The sequence below is a fragment of the Apodemus sylvaticus genome, chromosome 8 (assembly GCF_947179515.1).
Source record: "Apodemus sylvaticus chromosome 8, mApoSyl1.1, whole genome shotgun sequence".
Taxonomy (NCBI): domain Eukaryota; kingdom Metazoa; phylum Chordata; class Mammalia; order Rodentia; family Muridae; genus Apodemus; species Apodemus sylvaticus.
Genome location: NC_067479.1, coordinates 110,755,244 through 110,781,169, shown reverse-complemented (window position 1 = coordinate 110,781,169; position 25,926 = coordinate 110,755,244). Strand labels below are relative to the sequence as shown.

General features: G+C 45.2%; 1 protein-coding gene across 2 annotated transcripts in view; it reads right to left on the bottom strand.

The window, feature by feature from the left end:
* Window positions 1-25,926, bottom strand: part of Ptprg (protein tyrosine phosphatase receptor type G) — a 680,693-nt gene that overhangs the window by 139,053 nt on the left and 515,714 nt on the right. For both annotated transcript variants that reach the window (XM_052190336.1, XM_052190337.1), the window contains exon 6: window positions 8,875-8,941. In XM_052190336.1, coding sequence (XP_052046296.1) covers window positions 8,875-8,941 — 67 coding nt within the window. The remainder of the gene's footprint in view (window positions 1-8,874; window positions 8,942-25,926) is intronic.

Genomic DNA, 25,926 nt, shown 5'->3' with positions numbered 1-25,926 from the left:
CACAGCCCCCATGTGCAGTTCAACAGGGGTGACGGTGTAGGAGGGAATCCCAGTTCATGCCAGTGCCCACCACCTGGCAGGCACACTGTGTGCTGTAAGACAATGTATCCTTAAGATCAACCAAAGAGCTCACCCCTACCATGCAGCATAAAAAACTGAGCTCTGGGGGAGCAAGTAATTTGCTTGTTCATCTGCTCAAAGGGAGGAAAAATATTCAAAGCCAAATCCTGTGCCCTTAGCCCAGAGGTGACAGTTCTTCTCCTGTCTTAAGGTGACATATACAGAGCAGAAAAACAGGGTATAAAGTCACCCAAGGGAAGCCAATGGATCATTGGGGGTTTTTCTTAAACCCTTTGTTCTTCATATTTCACTTCCACAAGGTTAAGCATGTTCCCCTAAACTCCCATAGTCCTGTTCAAATGATAAAAAGTCGACAGAGAAGGGCAGTTGGTTGGATGAGAACTTCTGAGGCCTTTTTATGTCCTCACACCACTGTTAACAATGCCATTCAGTGATAAAGCAGCACTCACACCGCAGCATCCTATTTCCTGGATTTAGCTAAGAAAAGAAACGGAAATGGTTCACATCTAGGGTGGAGGTTTTGATAAACCCAAATCCAGGAAACTGGAAATGGCTTAAGCCTGTCTGTTTCTAGAAGATTTTGAGATCAAAAGCATTCAGATAAGCATCAGTCCTTCCTGGATCCATAAAAAGGCAGGAGCCAATTAGCCAGGAGCTGGCTGCTGCACGTTTATAGCGCACTCCAGGAAGGTTCCATGTAATTAAGTGCTGGAAACATAAACTTCAAACGGGAAATTTTGTCGTGTGTTACGATGCTCAAAATCACCAGTGAGCTGTAAATGTTCAGAATTATCGGTGAGCCGCAGATAGCACAGCACAGGTTTCCTCATTCAAAAGAGGGAAAATCATTTGAGTGACTGCTTCAAGGTAAACATTCCAATAGAACCCTCATTAATTCACGTGAAATGCTTTTGGAGTACGGGAGGATTGGGACAAGCCCCAAACCAATGCTGCTTAGTCTGTTACATAGTGAGTAATGACCCAACTATGTACTTATATTATCTGGTCACACACACACACACACACACACACACACACACACTGCATAGGGACAGTGCTATGAAAAAAACAAACAGGACACCAGCTACCACTGAGGCGAGACTGGCAAACATTGTCTGAGAGGGGCCAGAGAGCAAATAGTTAAAGCTTTATGTTATGACTGTTATGTATTGTTGGTGACAACTACTGTCAGTGTGCAACAAAAGCAGCCACAGACAATATGCAAACAAATGAGTATGGCTGAGCGATAAAACTTTATTTATAATGACAAGTAGTGGGCCAATATTTGTTTAACCTAACAAAATTTTGAACAGGCAAGCAGGAGGCTTGATTTGGTCTACAGTCTTTTGAGCCCTAATCTAGAGTGCTCTGGGCACACAGTAGGCATCATTTCCATGTCTTCGAAGCCTCAATTTACCCAAGGCGACTTAATCTCATTTTTTCAAATGGAAATACTGGTGAGAGACATGGCCCTCTGCACAGGATCACACAGCTTCCAAGCTGAAGAACCAGAATTCAAATCCAGGGCAGTCCGAACTCACAAGTGCTATGATAATATTCTTCAAGTTGGTTGAGCTCCTAGAATCAAATTTCAAGTGAAAAATAAGAAAACACACTTTTATATTTGGACACCATGAAGCAACTTTACAGGTGAGTGAAATACCAGTCTCTACAGCAGCAAGGATGGCATGCATAGAAAGAAAAAAATCTTGCACAAGCATAGAATGGTTCACATGCAAGGGTCAGCTTATTCCTTTGATCTCAGTGTCTTGACTTGTGTTTCCTAGAAACTCTGAGGGTGAAAGGAAGAATGGACTCAAAGATGCTTAAAGCTCACAGGTAAAAACCAGGCAAGATGCCTCAGACTGAGCCAGCTCAGCTCTAGGATGTCTTGCTGGTTCACAATGACAAGGGTGACTATTTCTGTCCTTATTAGTTCCCCCACACCTCCTCACAAAGTCTTCTTTCCTAGAATATGTGCTGTGCTTCCAGAATTCATGCAGATATTTTCTGAACATTTATTCACGTGGCCCTAGATAGTTTTTGTTTTTTCTTTTCTTTTTAAGAGACGAGCCACGGACATAGCAGTGAGGGAGCCACAGCCTCAGACGAGAGTACTTTATAATGAACTTACAAACTTCAGACCTTTATAAAGCACTGAAATACTTTATAATGCACTCCTTCAACAAAACCTATGTGGTGGGACTCTGTCAAGACCCAGACCTGCAGATGGACGGACACACACACACACACACACACACACACACACACACAGAGCCGGGGAGAAACAGGACCTTAAAGCTAGACCACGTCTCAAGTTTCCAGCAGTGCCTGCTTAGGTGACACGGGGACCAAGCGTGTCAAGAAGACCCCATGCGCCTACTGGGCCAGTGTGACCTTTCATGGATGTACACTGAGCACGCAGCAACATAGAAGCGAGGAGATTTTTGTTTTTAGACTGTCACCTGTCACTTTGTTGCTTTTTTTCCCTCTGTTCCCTAAGAGCAGAGTAGATATTGCATCTAAAGTCAGCTCTTTAATGATATGACCCTGAGGCAGACACAGTTCTTTCATGGTCTCGAACCATTCACATACAGAAGAAATGGTGATCATTACCGCAAAAAGGTTTGCGTAGAGTGCTGTCACCCCCTTTTGGCTTGCTGTGAGGTCTCTGGTACAGGAGTCTGAAGCTCCTACTTCTGAGTTCTAATTAATCATTATCTGCTTTGACTGTAGAATGCAACACGTGCACAAAGCCAAAATGCCAATAACCCTAAAAACAGTGCCAGTGTGGAGCCTCCACTCGATCTCAGGACATTACCTCTATCCCCCTCAACCCACGAAGTGAGCATAACCTGCATTTTGAAATAATTAAATGATGATGATGATGATGATAATGTTTTCTTTTCAGGCTTATCATCACAATCTTGTAAAACCTTGCTCCAATCTTTTTCAACTTTCTGGTTCTCAAATACAACATGTTGCTTGGTGGTCCAGTCTTTTCCAGTCGATAGCAAAGCTTTACTGAATGAGTACGCCAAGTTATCTTCACCTAACCTGCTACAGGATGGGTTGTGAGTCTGTTCTGCATTGAGGTAATTGGAAGAAGCAATGTTGTAGACGCCCCTGTTCTCATCTATTGCCAGGTGTATGTCTGAGTTCTCATTCTTAGATTGTGCTCAGTGGTTCGCCAGAGTGGCTGCACTAACATATCTCACAGCACACACACAGCCCTTGGTAAAATTTGCACCATAGCCAATATTCAATACTTTTGGCAATTTTAATAAGTTTAGACTATCTATGCATGCTGATAGGATTTTGTTGTTTTTGCTTAAAACTGTGTAAATGGGATATATTGGAGAAAATAGTGCATGAGACATATAAGCTAGTCTTTAGTTCTCAGAGAATGCACAAATCAGCAGGGATACCAGGGTGAAACTGTATTATACTGCACCTTCCGTGAGGTGTGTTCAACCACAGGTGTGAATATGTCCCAACGCACAATCATAAACTCAGTCCTCACATTATGTGGTGTTTTTGGTAATTTGCTTTTGTAAACTCAATTGGTGATTCTCAGGTATGAACTCTGTGAGAAACTATTCCATTGTTTCTCACTTCTAAGATAGAAAACATACCCTGATCCAAAGGTTAAAAACAGCACTTTACAGCCAGGAACCCTGAGCCTCACTGTCACCTCATTCTGCCATTCTGGCTTGTAGCACTGTGAACTGATTTGGCTAGTTCTTGCACTTAACATAAAAAGAACCACAAAGTATGTGTTATTTCATGTAGGTTGTAGGTTGCCAGGTTTTAAACTGCTGCATATAATGGGCTACAGTCTCATATACCATGGCCGGTACCTCCTATGCTCCCACTGGTAAACATTTGGTATTTCTAATCGGTAGCAATGAAAAACAAAACTCCTGTTTACAAGTATTTTACGTGACTATTTCTCTTGTGTATACATTAAGCATGATGTTGCCAGACTAGAGGGTAAGGCACTTGTGCAATGCGTGGCTTTCTGAGGGGGTTTTCTTAACCAGTCAAGCTATGAGATCATAATCTTATAAGATGGAGCCGACCTGCTGTTTCAGAAGGACTCGGAGGCCCTCTGAGTCTGGGCATGTCTAGAATGCTTTCTTTATTGGAGAAGCATCAGTTGAGTCAGGTGTGGTGTGGAGAGAAGGATGCGTAGGCTGGTCCTCCTGCCACCGTGGCAGAGTTGACTGGAGGCTGCCAACTTACACAATATTACTTGCTTACTTTACTCTTTGGTAGGGGCTTAGAACGACTCCAGCTGGCACAGGATTTTGTCCACAGATTGGGATGCAAGGGGAGAAGAGGGAAGAGCACAATGCAGATGTGCCAAGAGATTTCCAGGTGTTGCATGGCATGTTCCTCTGAATTATGACATCCCTTTGGAGGGGGGGGAGCCTCAGGGGGGTAAATGGCAGGAAAACATAGGTTACACATCTGGGAGAAGAGACTCGGTAGATTTGTAAGGGCAACCATTAACAGTCTCAAAGGGAGTACTACTTGCTGGGGCTGGAGACACTGACAAGCCAAACCCTGGAAGCTGTCTGCAAGGAGCAGAGTGAGCCCCAGGGTCCCAGCCTTCAGGAGTCATCCGCCATGCTGCAACTGGCTTTTTGGTGATGTAGCTGCATTGGTCAGAACTTTGTAGTTAAGTTTGTTATCCTTGTTCCTTGTAAGTAAGCCCCTGCTTATATTCCCTTTGGTAACTGTGATACAAACTCACTAGTCCACCAAATTGAGCACTGACTCAGCTGTCTGTCAGGGGCTCCCATTCTGGGGTAAGTGTATGTGAGTGTTGCGGCTCTCCCAACGAAGTCTGTCACACTACAGTTTGACAGGTCAGCTGAAGCTCTCCCGAGAGACATGTCTGCATCTCGTCCCTTTCCCAACATCCACCGACAAGAGAAGCTCTCCAAAGTCTCATTTGGAGGACATTATTAGAAGCGTGCTCTCGGCGATCAGAATGTGTGTTCTTCAGAATCATGAAGAACAAAATGATGGTGGGTTGGGGAGTTTGGAAAAGAGGGACAAATAGACATGGATGGCTCAACCACCAAGCAATTGGTATCACAGCTGGACACCATGGCAACCGTCTTTAATTCCAGCCTTGGGGAGACAGAGGCTGACAGATCTCTGTAAGTCTGAGGTCCACTTGGTCTACACAGCAAATTCAAGGTCAGCCAGAGCTACATAGTGAGACTCTGTTAAAATAAAAAAGAATATAAAAAAGGAGAAGGAGAATAAGGGGATGATGATGAGGAGGAGGGGGAGAATGAGGAGGAAGAAAAAAAGAAGTAAAATAGTGGAATGTGTTGGTAACACGAGAGAGGGAATGGTTAATGTTTCCCTGAATTTTGACAGTGTGTGAAATACATACAAGAAGGTGGTGGCATCTGTTCGGGTTGCCTCTTTAAGGGTAAATAAAAAACATGTAGGAAAAATACATACTTTTAGTATGAAACTAAATGCACATTTCTTATCATTCAGTAGTTTTGTAAAATGAACTACATGACAACATTTCTATACAGCTGTTATATGCACACTGTATTTTGACATCGCAAAGGCAGGTTTAAGAAACAGCACTCTGTGTGGCTGATGAGCTTCTAGAGTTTATCTCTGTAGCAATGGAGAAAAATGCCGCTGTGCTCAGAGTCCCCAAGGAACCATATCACCTCTCCATCAGACACTTCCAGCTAAGGCCACTGCACTGAATCTGAGCTCGCTCCTGGCCTGGAGCGCGTCCACTCACAGCTCTTCAGGCCTTAGTCTTTAGATCTTCACATTCCCAAGGGTGAGTGAAACTGGCTACTCTTCAAGCCACGGGCTGCTTAACCAGAGTACCGGCTCCACGGGCGGCTCCACACACCGCACCTAGCTCAGTGGTGTCAGTCACCAGAGGCGGAATGAAAGACACTGCTCATCAGACCCACTGGACATCTTAGAAGAGGGGATGCGCAGGTCAAGAGGCCACTGCAGGGTCAGGGGTGAAGGAGGGGTCAGGGGTGAAGGAGGGGTCAGGGGTGAAGGAGGGGTCAGGGGTGAAGGAGGGGTCAGGGGTGAAGGAGGGGTCAGGGGTGAAGGAGGGGTCAGGTGGAGGACTCCAAACAGAAGCAGAGGGGAGCTAAGCTATCTGTGTGGGTGGCCCTTGCGACACTCTCACAGAGACAAGCTGAGGGGAGGTCACACATTCCAGATTCCCTCTGTGCCTTCATGGAATACTCCTACCATAGTGACCCAGCCAATGAACACACAGCAGGGAATCGCACAGGCCCCTGACCATCCTATGCGGCTCCACACAGGCACGCTTGGCTCTGGTGTTCTTTGGTGTCCTGGCCAAGACTTCTGGGAGCCTCTTGCAGCATCATGCTTCTCTCCTTTCTCTCAGAATGAACACTCTCCTCAAGGATGCCTGCCTCTCCTCGTTCTTCCCTACGGGAAATCTCTCTCTCACTTAAAGTTCCCCCTTGGCCTCTGACTGGCAGAGCACCCAGTGACCAAGCACTGAGTGTGAAATGGAGCTAACACCAGGCAGCTCACCGCATCTCTGTGGAAGGACCACAGATGATTCTTCTCACCAACAGTAAAAAAGCCAGTTAATAAGAAATTAACATTCTAAGATAGGCCCCGCAGAGGTCAAGAAGTAAAAGCTGCCTCAGAAATCCACAACGATTTTTTGCACTTCACACATCTGCAACATCATTCCCTAGCCAGAGAATCTGTGAAAGGCATAATTATTTATGCTCCTTCAAATCAGCAGATCACAAAAATCACTCACAGGACCTTCAATGAAAAGGGCATTGAAGCTTCTAGCTTCAACAAAAGGTCTTTTCAACTCTTCAAGACGCCTGTTCTGACCCTGCCCGCCACTAACTTTCTCTTCCCAGTCAGAGACAAGACTCAGGTTTCTAGTCCCTCCTTCCCCTTTGTTTTCTATTTTTATATATGTTGATATTTTCCCTTGTATGCATGTACTTTTATCTGACTTAGCCATTAGTTGTGATTTATTGGGCAGCTATTGTTGCCAGGTGTAGTGTGTCATCTTTCTGCCTTTACTGAAGCTTGGGGAAGTATCAGAGGAGCAGATAAACAAAAAAGGTTTTCCAGATATGTCTGAGAAAGACATCTGGACACAGGAGTGACTGGGGTGGGTAGCGATTGGTTCCTTGTCAGGCAAGATCTGAACTGAGACTGCTCCGCATACTCATGGAAACACCGGTGAGGAACATGTAAGGGGAAGAGAAGGTGCCTCAGAGGAAACAGCAAAGACTTCAGAAGAAAAGGGCAATGCCTCCCTTTCACTCCTTCTTCATAAGACCTGGCTGGGACCATCTCCACCTATGGCCAAAGCCAGGGCTGCCTGTAATCAGGCATACATCTCGGGTTTGCTGAAGACACATGTGAGCTTTTCTTGGAGGCAAACATTGTTTGCAATTCTATTTCCTGTCATAGAGTAGGGGAGGAACCTGTGTCACTGCACCCCTCCTTAAGTCAGACAGTGTTCCTGTGTGGAACTGTTTGCAACCCTTTCTGAATGACTCATGTCCAAAACGATGGCATTAGGTGGGGCTTGGGGAAGGTAGTCAGGTCATGAGGAAAGGGTCCTCACAGACTGTGTAGCTCTGGGGAGACAGCTCAGGGCTAGAATGTTTCTAACAGTGAGCTCCTGAGTTTGATTCCTGGGTTTGAGCCTGGGTGGGGCTGTGTTTATGTGTGTGCTGGAGAGCTGAGATCAGGCCTGGTGCCGATGCCGGTGCCGGTGCCGGTAAGGCAGCACTCTACCAACTGAGCCATCTCCCCAGCATTCTGTTTTCATTAGGTTTATTCTTGTTACCTGCCTCATGACTGAATAGAACAATTAATGCTCAATCCAACCTAATCGAACTCTGATAACAAGTTTAGTTTCCCTGGAAGAGGTATTTGTTAAGCTCTACAGAGTTGGCTCATGTCAGAAGACAATCCTTGCAAAAGGTGTGAAGACATTTCATCACAGCTTGGGAACAGAGGGAGATTTATTATGGTTACCAACGCTATTTTTGTCAATGTCTTTGGAATTCTAATTAGATTATTAAAACTTTACAAATCATTACACAAGATCCAGACTCAACACCTTCCTGCAACAAGGGTGCTTCTGAAATGAGAGCTTCCCAGTGCCCCAGGTAATGATGCATTGGCTGATAATAAAGTTGCAGGGAAATTCTGCCAATAAAACCAGTTGGAGGAGACAGAACCATTCATCTTACTTTCTCTCCCAGGTTTATGCCTGAGGATATGACGTCTGCCACACAGAACATCAGCCTCGCCCTTCCATGACAGCAGCTGCATCGCACCGGCTCACAGACTGTGAAGTTTAACGGCTTGTCCTGGTTACTTATATTTCCCCCCCTTAAATCTGAGTGGCAAATCAAAAATATTTACAAGTGACATAGCTCTTGGAAAAGGAATAATTTTAGGAGACCAATGAGATGAATAGCAGATCCAACACCTAAGAATCGTATATCTTGGAGCATTTTGATTTACAACACGTGCATTCACAGTAATACCTGAGGGGTAACAAATGGCTCCCTGTTAACCCAGACCCATTGGCAGGTTATATGTGCAAGTGCTCTTTGCCCATCAGATAATGGCTCTAAAGCCCTTCGGCACTGGAGGGCAAGGAATGGTATCACCCCTGGTCCTCTGTGAGATAACCCGATTCCTTCAGGTACAGATCCGGGCCCTTCACATTCTAGCTAAAGGAAGAAGATGGACCTTACTCACCGTGATGTACGACGCCCTTCAACCCGTGGATAATAGGATCCAGTGCAGAGTTGTCCCTCGGACTGACCTACACGTAAAGGAAAGATGATTGGTTAAATCTGTCCTGGCATCAGCTCTTGCAGCCTTAGTTTAATCTTCTAGAGAGAAGGGAGAACTGGATATATCTAGCAAGCCGGTGAGGTCTCACACATACCAAATGCCAGAGATTTATGACACAATAAAATCAAGGGAGGAAGTCTAAATCACAACAAAGAAACTTCTCAGAATACATTATAACAGGAGAGAAACACCACCTCCATAGCACAATCTTAAAAAGCTACTTCTCTGTATTATTAAAAGCAGTTGCTGATAGGCTAAACAGTCATTGAAATTCGTCAGAGAACAATCCATCATTGGCTGAATACTTCAGCACCTTCTGGTGATTGTGTTTTTCCTTCCTTCTTATAAAATGTACCAGTTCCCTGCCAGCTCATTCTCCTCTGTAAAGACCCCAGTTCCCTGGGAAAATGCACACGTTTTATGCACATTTGTAAGAGCTACTCAAAGCAGGATGACAGATAAAGGCAGTTTATGGGAGACTGCATCTCTACCTTCATCTTTCTTCTGGAGCTGATGCTTCCCCAAACTAAGCCCACCGGCTCATTCCTGCAACTTTTAGACACTATTTACATAGTACTTCAGATTAAAATTTCCCCATCATGCTATAGTTATAATTATTTACAAATGAAATATGACAATGTCTAGAGGATGCTTTAAAATAGTCCAGGAGTGGGTATCAGTTGCAGAATGGGGCAACATGGTACTGACCATGACCCAATCACTTAGGGTCTTGGGTGATAGGTATAGGAGGGGTCGTGATATGGCTTTCTATGTCTATGTATGTCTTTTTCCTCTCCTGAAAATAAAGAGCTTTTCAAAATCCATTATCTGTGGTTAGCAAAGATCCTGCATTTCTCCCCTTCAGGGGTTGCAATTCCTATTAATCCACTTCTAACGTAATGAAGCTGAGATATTGATGGACCTTTCAATGTGCGGCAAGACCCAATTTTCTGTTTCAAGTTAACTCGGCCGAATCCTGGGCGAATCCCTATGCCGAACTTCTAGGAACAACAAAGGATACACACAACTCCCAGCTTCAGCAGATGTCCAGCCGCTGCTGAGGAGCCTTCCTGACCTGCTCTCTTGGAGAATAATCTACACTTGATGAATGTCTTCCTGGCAGTGGTATAGGGGGTGGTGGAATCCTTAAGGCGTAGGGCCTGGTTGAGAGGTTCTCAGTCACTGGGGACATGCCCTGGTGGGACCCTAGGCACACCCTTTCTCCTCAGCTTGCTGGGTGATGATGTTAGAAGTTAGAATTCCTCTTCATCCCACCATGTCATGCCTACCTCAGGTCCAAGGTAAGGGGGTGGCAATCAATCAAGGACCGGAAAACACAAAAATGTAAGTCAAAAGAAATGTTTCCTAAGTCAGTCATCTCATGCATTTTTGTATGCAGCAAGAAGATAACACAGAGGTGGGTTCTTTGATTCATGGGAATAGCAATGTTTTTGTGAGTCAAATTACTTACATTCTTGAAGTCTGTGAGGAGATGGTGAAGCCATCAAACCCCAGCCCTTCTTGCCACACTCAGCTCTAGAGTTGGAGTTTGTGTTCCTCATCAAGGGTGTATAACACTTTTCCCTACTTTTGAAATAAAACATCTATCTCATCGTTTGGGATAAGAGGAATCTGGTACGTGTGACCAAGGCCAATGCTTTTGAGGCATTGCGACCATAAGGCCACCATGAGAAGAACCCACACTGGCCCATCACAGGCTAGAAGGGAACAGAGAATGAACACGGACAATCCCAGCTGGTGTCCTTCTAGTTTGCCAGTTAACAAAAGGTGAGGAAGGCCACTGAAGCCACATGGCCTCTGCTGAGTACCTGCGACTCATGGAGAGCCTCTGAGCTCAACCCGCCAGAATTCACTAACTAATGCAATAGAATCCAGGAATAATAACGTCACTGACATCTCAACCATTCAGGGTCAGTTTTCTTTCAACAGTTTCTGTAAATGCATGTCAAGGTTGAGGGTGGAGGAACCGCTATGATATCAATAATTCCCACCCCATCCCCCACCAACACATGTTGCTCGTGTTGTATCCTAAAGGTTTCTAAATAAGATTTCTTATCAGGCCAAATCAGTTGACTCAACCCTTCCCAATGCTGCTGCTCCTCCGCTGCTGATCGTGGCAACCTTCTAGAAACAGCAGCCAAAGGTTTATACTGTTTACACTTCATTTACCTATAGCCAACTGTGATCCGAACAGGCTAAATGGAAAAGACCAGCAGGAGGTGGTGGTGGAGCATGTCTGGAATCCCAGCACTGAGAGACAGGGCAAGAAAGTCAGGAGCTCAAGATAATCCTCAGCTATATAAGGAGTTCAAAGAAAGCCTGGGCTGCATGAGACTCAAAAGGCAAGCAAGTAAGGAAAAGGGGGAGGAAGAGAAGGAGCAGGGAGAGGAGGAGTGGGAAGAGGAAGGAGAAGAGGAGGAGGAAGAGAAGGAGGAGATCCTGAAAAGAGAAGGAAATAATTCCTAAGTTTTAAGTTGAATACTATTTGGAGTCCGGTGATGAAATCTTCCAATGTCTAGAACATCAGCGAGCCCACTGCCCTGGGTGCCCACCCCAGCTTCCTTCCTGCGGATCCCTTAATCCTGCCTTCTCAGTTGTTGGATCAGATACCCCTGTGGTGCTTAGGGTCAAGTAGCCCTCATTTTACCAACTAATGGCCCCAATGCAAGCAATTTTATTGTCATAATTATTCTATGATTAGCTTTTTGCTTCTTTGGAGACAAGGTCTCATGTAGCCCAGGCTGGCCTTGAACTTGCTATATAACTAAGGATGACGTTGAACTCCCGATCATCCCACCTCTACTACCCAAGTGCTGCTTTCTAATTGGCTATTGTTAATTTTCTGATGTGTACACCAATTAATTAATCTATCAAGTCAATTTTACTGTAGGTATACATGGATAGAAAAAAAAAACCCTAACTTATTGTGGGTCTGGTATCACCCACAGGCATCAGCATCTGCTCTAGGCCTCGGAATGCACCCCTGGCAGGTAAGGGAGAGCGCTCTACCATGAAGTCCCATCCAAGATGAGAAGGGATGCTTTATACTGCAGGGGCCCTCCAATGCATTCCGTCTTGTCTGATGGTATGAAGGCTCAAAGGAGGGATTCCTAATCCTCCATGACTGACACCCACTGATAACATACAAGTGAAAATAACCAGGCAAACTAATCCAAGCTCAATTTCTGTTCACTTGTGATTGCAGAACCTCTAAGTTCAACACTCAAACCTGGGCTCCTCTAAGCTCAAAGGCCTGACCCCAGATTCAAAGCAACCCTACAATTCAAAGTCTCTATACAGTCTCTTTCAGCTGCTGGAGAGAAGGCGGACAAGAAAAGGGGGAAGAAAATGGAGCTGTTGGCTAGTCAAAAAACTTCTTAATAATACTGAGCTCCTTCTCCAGTCCATAGGCGGGGAATCTAAACTGCATGCTAATAAGTGGATTTGTTCCAGGAAGGCAAAGCCCTCACTGAAATAATCCCTTCCACTGACTGTTTCAATCAATTTGCCACTTAAACAAAATTGTGGATATCAGCTAAGCAATGTGGGCAGCTTTTCAATGCATCGGCAGTGAACAAGGCTGCTTCAGCGACCTGTGTTTACATTTCTGGTTTCCGTTCCAGCTAAAGGAGGCCAAGAGGGAGGGTGAGAAAATGGAACTCTGAGTCGGGCATGAACCCTCACAGCTTCAGTGTCTACATATTTACTGTGGGGACATGTTTTCAGAAGGTTCTCTGGGGACTAAAAGTGGGAAGTACAGGGCCTTGTGCTCACCACGGACAGTGTCTGCCTGACTCCTATTACATAAAGAGTCGCCGTAACCCCTCATATTTCAATGGCTGCCCAACAGCAGCATTCCGACGCCAAGCTGTGTGCTTGCTATAAGAAATCCCTCTTTGAGTTCAAATTTCAAAAGATCCATGGTTTGCTTGACATCTACTCAATGTTGTAATACGCTGCTTGTTTTAGAGGCTTCCTGGTTCTTGAAACTTCCTTCTACTTTAAGATCAAAGAAGTTGCATGGTAATACAGAGAAGCCAGCACTTCCACAAATGAGCTTTAAAAGGATGTGGGGAGCACACTCCCCACTCCACACACTTTTGTGCTTGAATTGAAAAACTTAGCTCCTGGCACTTCCAATTTTGAGTAGCTTTGTAGCATTAGTCATCTTCAAAGGGATGGCCCATAAACATGACGAGGGAGGGCTCTGAGTCAACGCCTTCCAGCTGTCTCTAGATAGATCTCCAATACATGGAGACAGTGCCAATACAGGAAACTGATAGGGAGTTTGGAACTACAGACTAACTTCAGGCACAAGCAATGGAAATATACACCACCAAATTTCCTTTGCGAGTGATCGATCACCACATGGGTAGGTCCTGTTATTAAGCATAGGACATGGCTGTGCTTATTTCCAACTTGGAGCAAAATGTAACAGAGACAGGAGAGCCGCAGCAGACCATGTACCACGTTCAGATGGACTCCATCGCCTTTTCCCGATCCCTGCACCGTTTGGCTCCTGTCTCAGATTCTAGTAATTTTCAATCTTTCAAGTCCCGGCCATCTGGTAGACAGGATGGCCGAGACAACTTCCTTGCCCCACATCTGACATTGCCAGCTGCTGTTTTACTACCACAAACCTCATATCCAGCCAGTAACCAGCCTCTTGGGGAAAAACTATTTATGCTTGCAGAGGGCAGAGCTATACTGTGAACCAGGGCTGCTGGGGAACATGTCAAACAGCAGAGAGTTTGCACAGTCTTCCTGAAATGCAGAAATGATCCATCAAGCCTGAGGCTCACACACCTGATCGGGAAGAGGACAAGAGCTCCCCACGAGTTCCACTTCCATGTCGGTCTCCTCGCCTTCAGTTTCTCTCACCTAAGAGCTACCCAGCAAGGAGACTAGCTTCTTTCATTCTGACTACAATGGCTCTACTTCCTTTCACTGCACTTTGGTATCTCTTGCTGTTAAGAGCTTCCTGGCACAAACCATTTTCATCCTGGCCTCTTCTTCACTACTGCACTTCTGGGAGCCCTAGCCTGCATCTAAGAGTGATTGCTTTCTGCTATTAACACTTAGATGCTTTGTGCGTTGGGGGGGTGGGGGGCCAGAAGCCAGAGGATGCCAGGCATTGTGTCCTATTCTGCTTCTCTTTGTTCCCTTGAGATATCGTCTGACACTGAACTTGGAGCTAGGAGGATGTGCTGGTTAGGGGTGCATGGGTGTGTATGCATGTATGTGTATGTGTGTGTGTATGCATCTTTCTGTGTGTCTGGTTGGTTGCTTGGTTTGGTTTTGTCAACCAGATACTAGTCAAGGTCATCTAAGAAGAGGGACCCTTAACCAAGAAGAAGTCTTTACAGATTGGCCTGGAGGCAAGTCTATGGGGCATTTTCTTGATTAATGACTGATGTGGGAGGGCCCAGCCCTTGTGGTGAAGAAGGTGGTCTGGGGTTGTATGAAAAAAACTAAGCTGAGTAAGCCAAATAAGCAGCATTCCTCCATGGCTCTGCCTCTGTTCCCTCCTCACGTCCCTCAGTGCTGGGCTGTGACTGGCCTGGGAAGCCAAATAAACCTTCTCCTCTCCATGATGCTTTAGTTACGGTCTTTGTCACACCACAACAAAAGAAACTTAACTAGGACAGATGTCAGCCAACAAGTCCCAGCAATCCCCCTGTCTCTGCCCTCCAGTGTTAGGGTAATGGGTGTCCATCTTCCCAGTCCCCAGTATTAAACTCTTGCCAGTAATTCACAAAGGATGTCTAAGCTCTGGAAGGGGGTTCTTCTACCACTTCAGTCTCTGATACGCTATGGTCCAACCACGATTCCTTTCCTTAGTCTTTTATTTAGGACTCAGAAATACTTTGTTTCTTGGGTACAGCCTAAAGCCTCAGTTCTGGATGCTCAAGTGTCTGCCTTCACTTCTGACATCTCTACATCACGTTGTCTGCTGGCTGTCAGTGCTGTAACGGGATTATGAAATGTGGATCAGAGGTGGTGAAGCATTTTAGCACCCCACATCACAAGGAAATCAAGAAGGAAAACAGGGACCAGCTTCAGAAGGAGACGAGGCACGAGGCGTGGGGAAGGGGGGCTTGCAGGAGGGCACAGCAAGGCTGCAGGGCTTCTCCTGAAATGTGATTTAAGAGTAGATTCCAGTTCAGCAGAGGGGCTTTAAATGGGACTATAAACACTCTAAGAGCTGGACACACGGCTCAGCTGACAAGAACACCTGTAATGACAAGGATCTGTGTTCAGGTCTAAGAATCCGAGTAACAAAAGCCCGACATGGCTGTGCAGGCTTCTAGCTTCAGCTGGAAATGGACATGAGGATTGGGGGGCTGCTGACTCTTCCACCTAGCTGCAGTTCAGTGAGAGACACTGCTTTGATGGAATAAGGCGAAGAATAACAGAGCCAGACACTCACAAAGGCATATACAGCTGTATACAGAAATGAATCAAATGTCCCAACGATGTGTCTGCATAGAATACACACTGCAGGATGAGAGCTTCCCTCTGACCTACTGGCTGTCTACACTAAGTGTCGCCACAGCTTCAGGGCACAGAAGCCCTTGTCCAAGGGGGAGGCTCTGGCCCTCAGTCATCACCCCACTTTCAGCAGGTGTAAGACAGACTCCTAGGACTGGCTGCCAGGGGCACATGGGAAACCCCCTTTTGCACCAGTGCTCAGGGAAGAATCTATGCAAAAAGGAAACAGAGTCCTGAGTGCTAACAGGATTCAAACTCCTCTGTCATGACTCATTTACTGGTAACTGACAGGTGTTGGTGATTACTAGTTAATTCATGAGTTCTCCGTCTTCAGAAAAAGCCACAGATCTGCCCGACATCAGACTGTGCCAAGACAGGCTTTGCTTAGGGTTCACATAGGCAGTGACCTATGTTCATGGGCATTCCAGTGTCTTCAGTGTGATGGTCAAGTCCATTTCTGTAGCTTTCAGTTCATCTCGCCCTCAATGCAAAGACACAGAAGTGGAGAATGTAAGTAGGGTAGGCATTCTGCAAAGGACACTACCACAGGGTCACATGGGCTTCGGCATCTCCTAGCAGCTGATGACACGGTTCCCTGTTCCACAGTTCCCTGCTCCATCTAAGCTAGCCCTCTACAAGGGGTGCAGGCTCTTGGACTTGTGAAATTCTAAACCCATAAAGCTCCACCTAGAGTCTTAAGCTACAATGCTCACTGTCACACAGTGATATTATCATAACCTTTGAAATAAAAAGAGAGAGAAAACGTATGCTGTCTGGGGGAGCCTGGGGCAAAAGAGCAGTGTCCTGGGAGCTGGGTGGCTGGTCTGGAAGTTTCTCCCTGTGTGGCAGTGCTGAACAGCTCCCCCTCTCCCTTGGTAACACCCGGGCCATGCACCACCATGCCCCAACAACAGCCAAAGCTTGGTGGAGAGAGCAGGGCCCACTGTTTCCCACATAGGAGAGACTTTAACCAAAACACATTAGATGTGACCTTTGACCTTTGCTTTTTCATTCCCTTCGAGTGAAAAGCTGCTCCAGGCACTGCATTTACAAAAGACTCAGCATCCAGGCAGGGCTGTGTAGGGACTGCTGTAAATCCCCACCATGCATGCAGCATGAGAAATACAAGACGCAAGGCCTACTGGATCAAAGGGTCGCCAGACTGATGCTGTGGTAAGAGAAAATCCTTCTCCAGGAGCAGAGAGCACCGCTGCTTACATCAGGAAGACAGGCAGAATAGGGAACTAGCTGAGAAGTGGCATGTCTGAAATATTTAAGTGGGGCCTTGGAAGACAGCTTACTGGGACAGCACTTGCTGTATGGAGACCTCCTTGAGTTTGGTGCCTTTAGCACTGGGTGGGAAAAGAGGAAAGTAAACAACATATTAAAATGACATGACTTGGGGCTACAAATCATGACCTATGAATGGGGCTCGGCACAAAACTGCAAACAAAATGTTACAGATGTTTTTATTGGTATTTTTAAAATGTTATGGTATAATATATGGTGTATGCCTGTTCTTTGATGGTATGTGTGCTGGTGTCTGTACCTGTTTGTGTGTGCATGAGGCATAGGTGCACATGCGTGCATGTCTGTGTGTGTCTGTGTGTGTGTGTGTGTGTGTGTGTGTGTGTGTGTGTATGTGTGTGAGTGAGGCGTGAGCATGTGTTTGTGAAGTACTGGGTAATTTCCTAGATCCTCTGTTGTACTCTGCCTTATTCCCTTCCTGGTCTCTTGCTGAACCTGGAGCTTGACATTTTCAATAAGGGCAGTCTTCAGAAAGTCCCAGAGATCTTCCTGTCTGCACTCTCCAGGGCTCAGGCACGCACGGCCATGTCTGGTTTTTTATTCAGTTGCTGGGCTTCTGAACTCTGTCCTTCCACGTCCTCTCATCCACTCTTAGCCATCTCTCTAGCCTTGTGATTTTTTTTCTCCAACCCTTGCAAAGTTCTCATATATGAACTTTTTAGATGCCAATGTTGTGGCGCAATGTCAACAGGGTGGTTGTACCTGTGGTCTGAAGAGCCGACAGGCAGATGAACACTGCTCTGCAGTGGCTTTCACGTACCTAGCTTTTCATTTTATTCATTCAAGTCAGTACTGAACAGCCATGGGAGGCTGGGCTGGCTCTGGGGAGACCTCCGGTAACCCCTAATTCCCCTTGCCTTGGTTCCTATGGCTTTACACTGATGCAACGGTATGAAGCAAAGCAATGGGGGATGCTTCCCTGGTGTGGTTAGAAAAGATCCTAGTTCCATCTTGATGACTGTCATTGGTCCTTTCTTCACAGTCATGTTGGAGAAGCCTACATCACAGGAAGCACAGGTAACCTTTGGCCACTGGCTAAAGGTAGAAGTAAAGTTCTCCTGAAGGCATGACCTTGGCCAACAACCTGAGCAAGCTTGGAAATAGATCATTTCCAAAGTCACATTTCAGGTGAGCCCCAGCCCCAGCTGTCAACTGGACAAGTGAGACACCTGGACCCAGAACCTTCACAACAGGTTTGTGCTGTGTTCAAGCTGTTAGACTTAGAGTAATGTGTGATGTCGCAACAGACAACCATATGCCAAAACTTGAGTGTTAACTAGGATAGGCCACTGAACAAATTATGGCACTCTGCTTCTGTATATGACAATCTTGCTTTGTCTGGAAGAATACGAGAAGGACCTTATTGTCATACTGCCATCTCCCTTACCCCGTGACACCAATTCACTAAAGGGACTTGAGACTTGGTAGTTTCCATCCTTCTGGCTTAGGTCTTGCCCCTTTGCTGACCTCAGCTGCTAGTAGTGGGGGTGGGGCAATGCAGTTCTAAATCAGTTCCCAGTAAGGAAAACAGGGCAGTAATCATTGAAAAGGTCAGCAAGCAGAGCAGTTAAGCATCAATAATCAATTCTGAGACAGAGATATTTCAGCAGATTTTATGTTTATCCGAACATAGAATAGCGATAAATGGCAGCATGGAATCTGAGGCCGTCATCAGGAGAGGTGTCCCCGGGCACAGTACAGGGCACAGTGTGGCAGCAGGAGCAGCTGTAGAGAATCCTGGCAATCTAGTGCAGCTCACTACACACCACAGCCTTCCTTCACAGAGGGTATTTCTACTCCAGCTTCCTTTCAGGACTGAATGATTGCTCCATTAATGCAGTCTCTGAAGATGGATTAAGTATCAATTCACTCTTCTGAGCAATACCTCATAGGCCACCCTCTGCTTCAAATGGTTCTCCCACTCAACAGGCTTGCTGTCCGCCACTATAAGAGAGACCTGGGCTCCCTGTTGCAGTCCTCTGAAATAAACCTGCTCACTCATCTGAATAGCACGTTTCATTCACAAACAGTGACAACTGCATCAGGGCCACTATTAAATCTGTCTCAGCCCCTGATTTAAGAGCCTCAGTTAAGCAATGCCCTGGACATTACAATTGGATTATTTAAGTGGGTAAACATATCTACGTCCACTAATTAGAAGAACTCCCGTCTCTTAAGTGGTAGTGTAAATGAGTCCAGCCCCATCTCAGAGAGGACTCCGATGAATGTGTGCCGAGCACTTTAGCTTTGTATTTAAAATGTACCTGAGTTCAGCAGAGGATAAAATTAAATTGCAACAAGGAAAGACAGAATCGTTCCCAGCAGGCTTTGACTGATAGGACATGCCATTTGAAGCAGAATGGAATGGAGAACCACAAAGTTTGTTCCCAGCTATCAGTGCCTCACTGGGGCAACTTTCTGTCCTTTGAGAAAATAATATGACTTTCTCCACAGAGCATAAAGTCACTCACTCAGGCACCAGGACTCCAACACTTTACATCTGCCATTAGTTCAATGGGGGTGGGAAGAGGACTCTCTGTGGGGAAGGGAGAATTTCAACAACATTCAGAGACTTGGCTTATACAACTGTCATAAACAAGGGCCTAGAAGCAGAAATGACTCAGGACATACCAGATAGGTCTCCTAAGCTGAGTGCAAGGAGCCCATTGAAACAGCTAGTTGGTAGGTAGAACTAGTTAGTGATGAAGTGCAGGGATTTTAAAATTAATTTATCTTATGTGTGTGTGTGTGTGTGTGTGTGTGTGTGCATGCTCATTTTGGAATGTGTTTGTGCATGCCAGGAAGATGGTAAATGTCTTCCTCAATCACTATTGGCTCTATTTTTTGAGACAAGGTCTTTTATTGAACCTATTGCTTGCTATTGGCTAGATTAGATGGATTGGACAGGAAGCCCTGGGTACCCCTCTGTCTCTGCCTCTCAGCACTGGCCCTAAAAGCTGCACCATCACACCTGGCTTTTGATATGGTTGCATGGATCTGAACCCAGGTTCTTAAGCTTGCAATGACAAGCACTTTACTGACTGATTCATCTTCCCAAACCTAAGTGCAAAGATTTTGAAACCAGGTTGGTAGATACAGAAATCAGGGTTTGCTTTTCAAACACACATACACACACACACACACACACACACACACACACACAAATCTATATCTATTCTGCTGCTAGTTACACACAGACCTACTGTTTGGTGTCCTGAGACAGAGTGAGCCAGTTACTTACTTCCTTGATCTTTTATCTTCCAATCCTTCATTTCAGGAAAATGTTAGCAGCTTTTTACCCAGGGAACCTAGGTGGATTTTTCATTCCTTTCTTGATGCTGCTGCAGAAATTCTAGCCAGCTCTGCACCCTGGGTCTGACTCAGATGAGTCTGAGGCTCCTCACTTCTGCCTCCAGCTTATGTTCTGTGGTGACTAATCTTTAGTGCTGTCATGGCTATTTCTGGTTGTCAACTTCACTATCTCTGGAATGAACCACAATCCAGAACTGGAGGGCTCACCTGTGATCCAGATCTTGAGGGTGGAAGACACAAGTGTCTGAGCTGGATCTTGGCTTGGAGATCTTGAGGCACAGTGGCCATGAAAAGCTTAAGCCCAGGCAAAGTACAGGCCTTTAATCCCAGGAGACTGAGTCAAGGAGATCTCTTAGTTCAAGGTCAGACTGGGACAATGCCAGTCCCAGATCCAGACATGGTGAGACACACCTTTAACCTAGGCATACCTTCTCCTGGAGGCCTACATAAGGACATTAGAAGAAGGAAGATTCTCTCTTCAACTATTTGCACTAACTTGCCAGCACATCTATTGGAGTCTATTTCTTCAGGATTTCAGCTTATACAGAAGACCAGCTGACACACCTAGCCTCCTGGGAGTGAGCAACTGCTAGAATCTTGGACTTCCCATCCACAGCTGCCCATTGTTGGGTTAGTTAGACTGCAGACTTTAAGTCATCACAATAAATTCCCTCAATATAGACATTCCATATGTTCTGTGACTCTAGAGAACCATGACTAATATAATTGCTAACTCTGAGGTGACATTAAAGCATACTTCTAGATGCGTCTGACTGGACTTCCAGAGGCAATGACAAGATTTGGGCTCTCATGGGTTCAGGTCCCAAATAGACTATTCAGAAGTGGAGAAACTGTAACGTGGTATAAGTCACCATGGTATGGTGCTTGACCTCTTCCTGTAGCACTCTGCTCCCTGTCTGCCTTGAGGTGAGGGTGTCCTCCAAATTGCTCCATCACTTTGCTGTTCTGCTCACCATAGGCCCAGCACCAATGGAGCCAAAGACCATGAACTGAAACCTTCCCACAGCAAGTGGAAGAAGCCTTCCTTCCTGGGGTCATCTATATCTGGCATTTTATCACAACAATGAGACAGGTCACTGATAAAGCCATCTGTCTCAAACATAACCTGATTGAAATGAATCTGCCTTGCCGGCTTCTGCTTTTGCTCTTTCAGTAAAGGCAACCCTGAGTCACAGACAGGGCTCTCGCATACACCCTCTGCGGGAATCATTCCCTCTCAGCTCAGGACAAGCAGCAGGAACCAAAGCACAGCAATGACACAACAAGGCTGGCCCTGGCCTGGAGCTGTAGCCAGGACCCTGGAGCACCCTCCCTTCTGTGGCCTGCAATCAACCTGACAGCCATTTCCCCCGAGGCCATACTATCCCTTTTCTTTTGTTACTCTTACAAATCTGTGTGAACCCTTATTTTCAATTCTTTGGATATGAGCAAAAGGACCTCAATACCAAAAACACTAAGAGGGGAACAAAAGCAAAAACCAAACAAAGCCCCAAACCTGAAAGAGATTATGTATACCCCTAACTCTACTACCCCTGACTGTTGAAGACAGGATCTTGTACATAGCAGTCTTGGAATTAATTTGACACACAGTGGGAAATGCCCTTGAACTTCTGAACCTCCTGACTACTGTACAGGTTAATATAATCATTTGTGGATAGCTGAGGAGTGAAACCCAGGGCCTCCTGCATACTAGGCATGCATTCGACCAACTGGGCCACATCCCCAGCCCACAAAAGGGTGATTTCTCTTCCTATTGCAACTCTTTAAAAACCCATGAGTTACCACCAGTGATGTAAACACTGGCAGATGGTGCACTAGCAAGAGGTCAGCCAGAATGGATTTGTTTGATTTGATGATACCCTGAAGTAGGAATCCCAGAGCTTCCCCACTTTAAAACTCCTTTGAGGAATGACTGATGGATGGGCATTCCAAACGGTTTGCCTATATACAAGGAGTCTCCCAACCACGACAAGGGAAAGTGCCTAAGTCCCAATCCTCTGTGCCCATTTGTAAGCATCATATAAACATAATACCCATGTCTAAAACAGCTTTTCAGGGAAGTGGTATTTCACTGCCAAGTGATTCACAAAGACTGCATCACGAGTGGAGAGGATTCAGCTTGTGACATCTGCACAGTGCAGGTCTTCTGGGCATAGGACATTGTGGAGAATTCACCCCATCAGGGCCGATGTTCAACCTCCTGGGATAACTTCCTTTCATCTCTGCAGTTCTATTATTCTGGAGGCAACCTTTGTAAACACATCATAAGTTTCTTGACTTCACAAACAAATTAAAGCTCTGCAAAGGGCTTCTTGAGTAACCCATGGGGGATCAGCTTCCAATAAAACAAGAGTCTTGGGCTGTGGTCCCATGCTTAGTGTCACAGCAGGTGAGAACAATTACAACCTTGGGAGGTCTCATGGACTGAGTATGCTGGATTCGATGACATAAAATTGATCTGCTGAATCTGAAATGCTACTTTAAAGTAATTGCCTGTGCCCTTCTCAAGATTTTCAGGTAAGTGAGCACATTTATGTTGGTAGCAATAAGCAGTTTTACAAAGAAACAACACAAAGATACAACGGTCCTTAGTTTATACAGGTGTGGAGGTACACACCTTTGATCCCAGCATTCAGGAGGCAGGAGCACTTATCAGTGCGATAGAGAATCCCATCACAGAGAGATGCCATGATTACTATTTATCAAGTGATGGGTATTGGTGGTGCAAATCCTCTCCCGATGGCAGAGACAGCCACCAGTTTGATGCAGTTTATGGAAGAGTTTTTAATATCAAAGAAATCTGAGCAGGATGTAAGGGAGGCATGATAGCAATGAGGCTCAACTTCAACCCAATCCCAAGGTACAAAAAGGCATATGCCCAGTACCAGAACAAGTCCTCAATTTGCCTCATCACCACAGAAGCTGCCAGAGCATCACGGTCAAAAATAAGGACTTAAGTTGGGCTGGCCAAACCACTTAACCTCCTCAAGAATTAATTCCCTTAACTTGAAAATATAGTATCAACAATAAACCCTTTAATGGTTGTCAGGAGAATTGATGCAATAATTCATTTATAGACTAAGCCCCTCATGACACTGGCTATTATTGTAATTTGGAAAGTTGCTTACAATATACAGAATGCTCGGCTGGGTAAGTAAGACAGATATCGAACTAAGCCCCACCTTCCTCTGGTACTGAAGCGTCAGCTCAAGCACAGGCATGGGCTCTTGCACTAGTGATACCCCATCTCAGGAACTTATTTTAAATAGTCTACTACATCCTTTCCAATCATTAGAAAATGCCTTTGGTCAATCAGTGCTGTGCCTGGCACCCTCTGTTTTGTTTGTTGGTTGGTTTTTTTGTTGTTGTTTTTGGCTTTTTGTATTTGTTTTTTTTTTTTCAAGACAGGGTTTCTCTGTATAGCCCTGGTTGTCCTGGAACTCACTGTGTAGACCAGGCTGGCCTCGAACTCAGAAATCTGCCTGCCTCTGCCTTCCAGAGTGCTGGGATTATAGGGTGCGCTACCACCGCCCAGCACTGGTACCCTCTCTTATCTAATTAAATTCTAAACAGTAAACAAATTAATAATGGTCTTGGGTTTAGTTCTCAAAAAGCAATCATAAGTCTCATAGTCTTTCCTCTTTCATTAGTCATTTCAGAGGCCCCTATCTGCACCTCTTGGAAACCTGTTGATTCACAGTAGAGACCACAACTGACTTGAGAGTCTGAACCAGTGATACTTTTTTTTTTTTGTCTTTTTTTTATTTGATATAATTTATTTATATTTCCAATGATTTCCCCTTTTCTAGCCCCCCCACTCCCCGAAAGTCCCGCAAGCCCCCTTCTCTTCTCCTGTCCTCCCACCCACCCCCTCCCACTTCCCCGTTCTGGTTTTGCCCTATACTGTTTCACTGAGTCTTTCCAGAACCAGGGGCCACTCCTCCTTTCTTCTTGTACCTCATTTGATGTGTGGATTATGTTTTGGGTATTCCAGTTTTCTAGGTTAATATCCACTTATTAGTGAGTGCATACCATGATTCACCTTTTGAGTCTGGGTTACCTCACTTAGTATGATATTCTCTAGCTCCATCCATTTGCCTAAGAATTTCATGAATTCATTGTTTCTAATGGCTGAATAGTACTCCATTGTGTAGATATACCATATTTTTTGCATCCACTCTTCTGTTGAGGGATACCTGGGTTCTTTCCAGCATCTGGCAATTACAAATAGGGCTGCTATGAACATAGTAGAACATGTATCCTTATTACATGGTGGGGAGTCTTCTGGGTATATGCCCAGGAGTGGTATAGCAGGATCTTCTGGAAGTGAGGTGCCCAGTTTTCGGAAGAACCGCCAGACTGATTTCCAGAGTGGTTGTACCAATTTGCAACCCCACCAGCAGTGGAGGAGTGTTCCTCTTTCTCCACACCCTCTCCAACACCTGCTGTCTCCTGAATTTTTAATCTTAGCCATTCTAACTGGTGTAAGATGAAATCTTAGGGTTGTTTTGATTTGCATTTCCTTAATGACTAATGAAGTTGAGCATTTTTTAAGATGCTTCTCCGCCATCCGAAGTTCTTCAGGTGAGAATTCTTTGTTTAACTCTGTACCCCATTTTTTAATAGGATTGTTTGGTTTTCTGGAGTCTAACTTCTTGAGTTCTTTATATATATTGGATATTAGCCCTCTATCTGATGTAGGATTGGTGAAGATCTTTTCCCAATTTGTTGGTTGCCGATTTATCCTCTTGATGGTGTCCTTTGCCTTACAGAAACTTTGTAATTTTATGAGGTCCCATTAGTCAATTCTTGCTCTTAGAGCATATTGGTGTTCTGTTCAGAAACTTTCTCCCTGTACCGATGTCCTCAAGGGTCTTCCCCAGTTTCTTTTCTATTAGCTTCAGAGTGTCTGGCTTTATGTGGAGGTCCTTGATCCATTTGGATTTGAGCTTAGTACAAGGAGACAAGGATGGATCAATTCGCATTCTTCTGCATGCTGACCTCCAGTTGAACCAGCACCATTTGTTGAAAAGGCTATCTTTTTTCCATTGGATGTTTTCAGCCTCTTTGTCGAGGATCAAGTGGCCATAGGTGTGTGGGTTCATTTCTGGATCTTCAATCCTGTTCCATTGATACTCCTGCCTGTCACTGTACCAATACCATGCAGTTTTTAACACTATTGCTCTGTAGTATTGCTTGAGGTCAGGGATACTGATTCCCCCAGATTTTCTTTTGTTGCTGAGAATAGTTTTAGCTATCCTGGGTTTTTTGTTGTTCCAGATGAATTTGATAATTGCTCTTTCTAACTCTGTGAAGAATTGAGTTGGGATTTTGATGGGTATTGCATTGAATCTGTATAGTGCTTTAGGCAAAATGGCCATTTTAACTATATTGATTCTACCGATCCATGAGCATGGGAGGTTTTCCCATTTTTTGAGGTCTTCTTCCATTTCCTTCTTCAGAGTCTTGAAGTTCTTGTCATACAGATCTTTCACATGTTTGGTAAGAGTCACCCCAAGATACTTTATACTGTTTGAGGCTATTGTGAAGGGGGTCATTTCCCTAATTTCTTTCTCAGCCTGCTTATCCTTTGAGTATAGGAAGGCCACTGATTTGCTTGAGTTGATTTTATAACCTGCCACTTTGCTGAAGTTGTTTATCAGCTGTAGGAGCTCTCTAGTGGAGTTCTTTGGGTCACTTAGGTAGACAATCATGTCGTCTGCAAATAATGATAGTTTGACTTCTTCCTTTCCAATTTGTATCCCTTTGACCTCCTTATGTTGTCGAAATGCCCGAGCT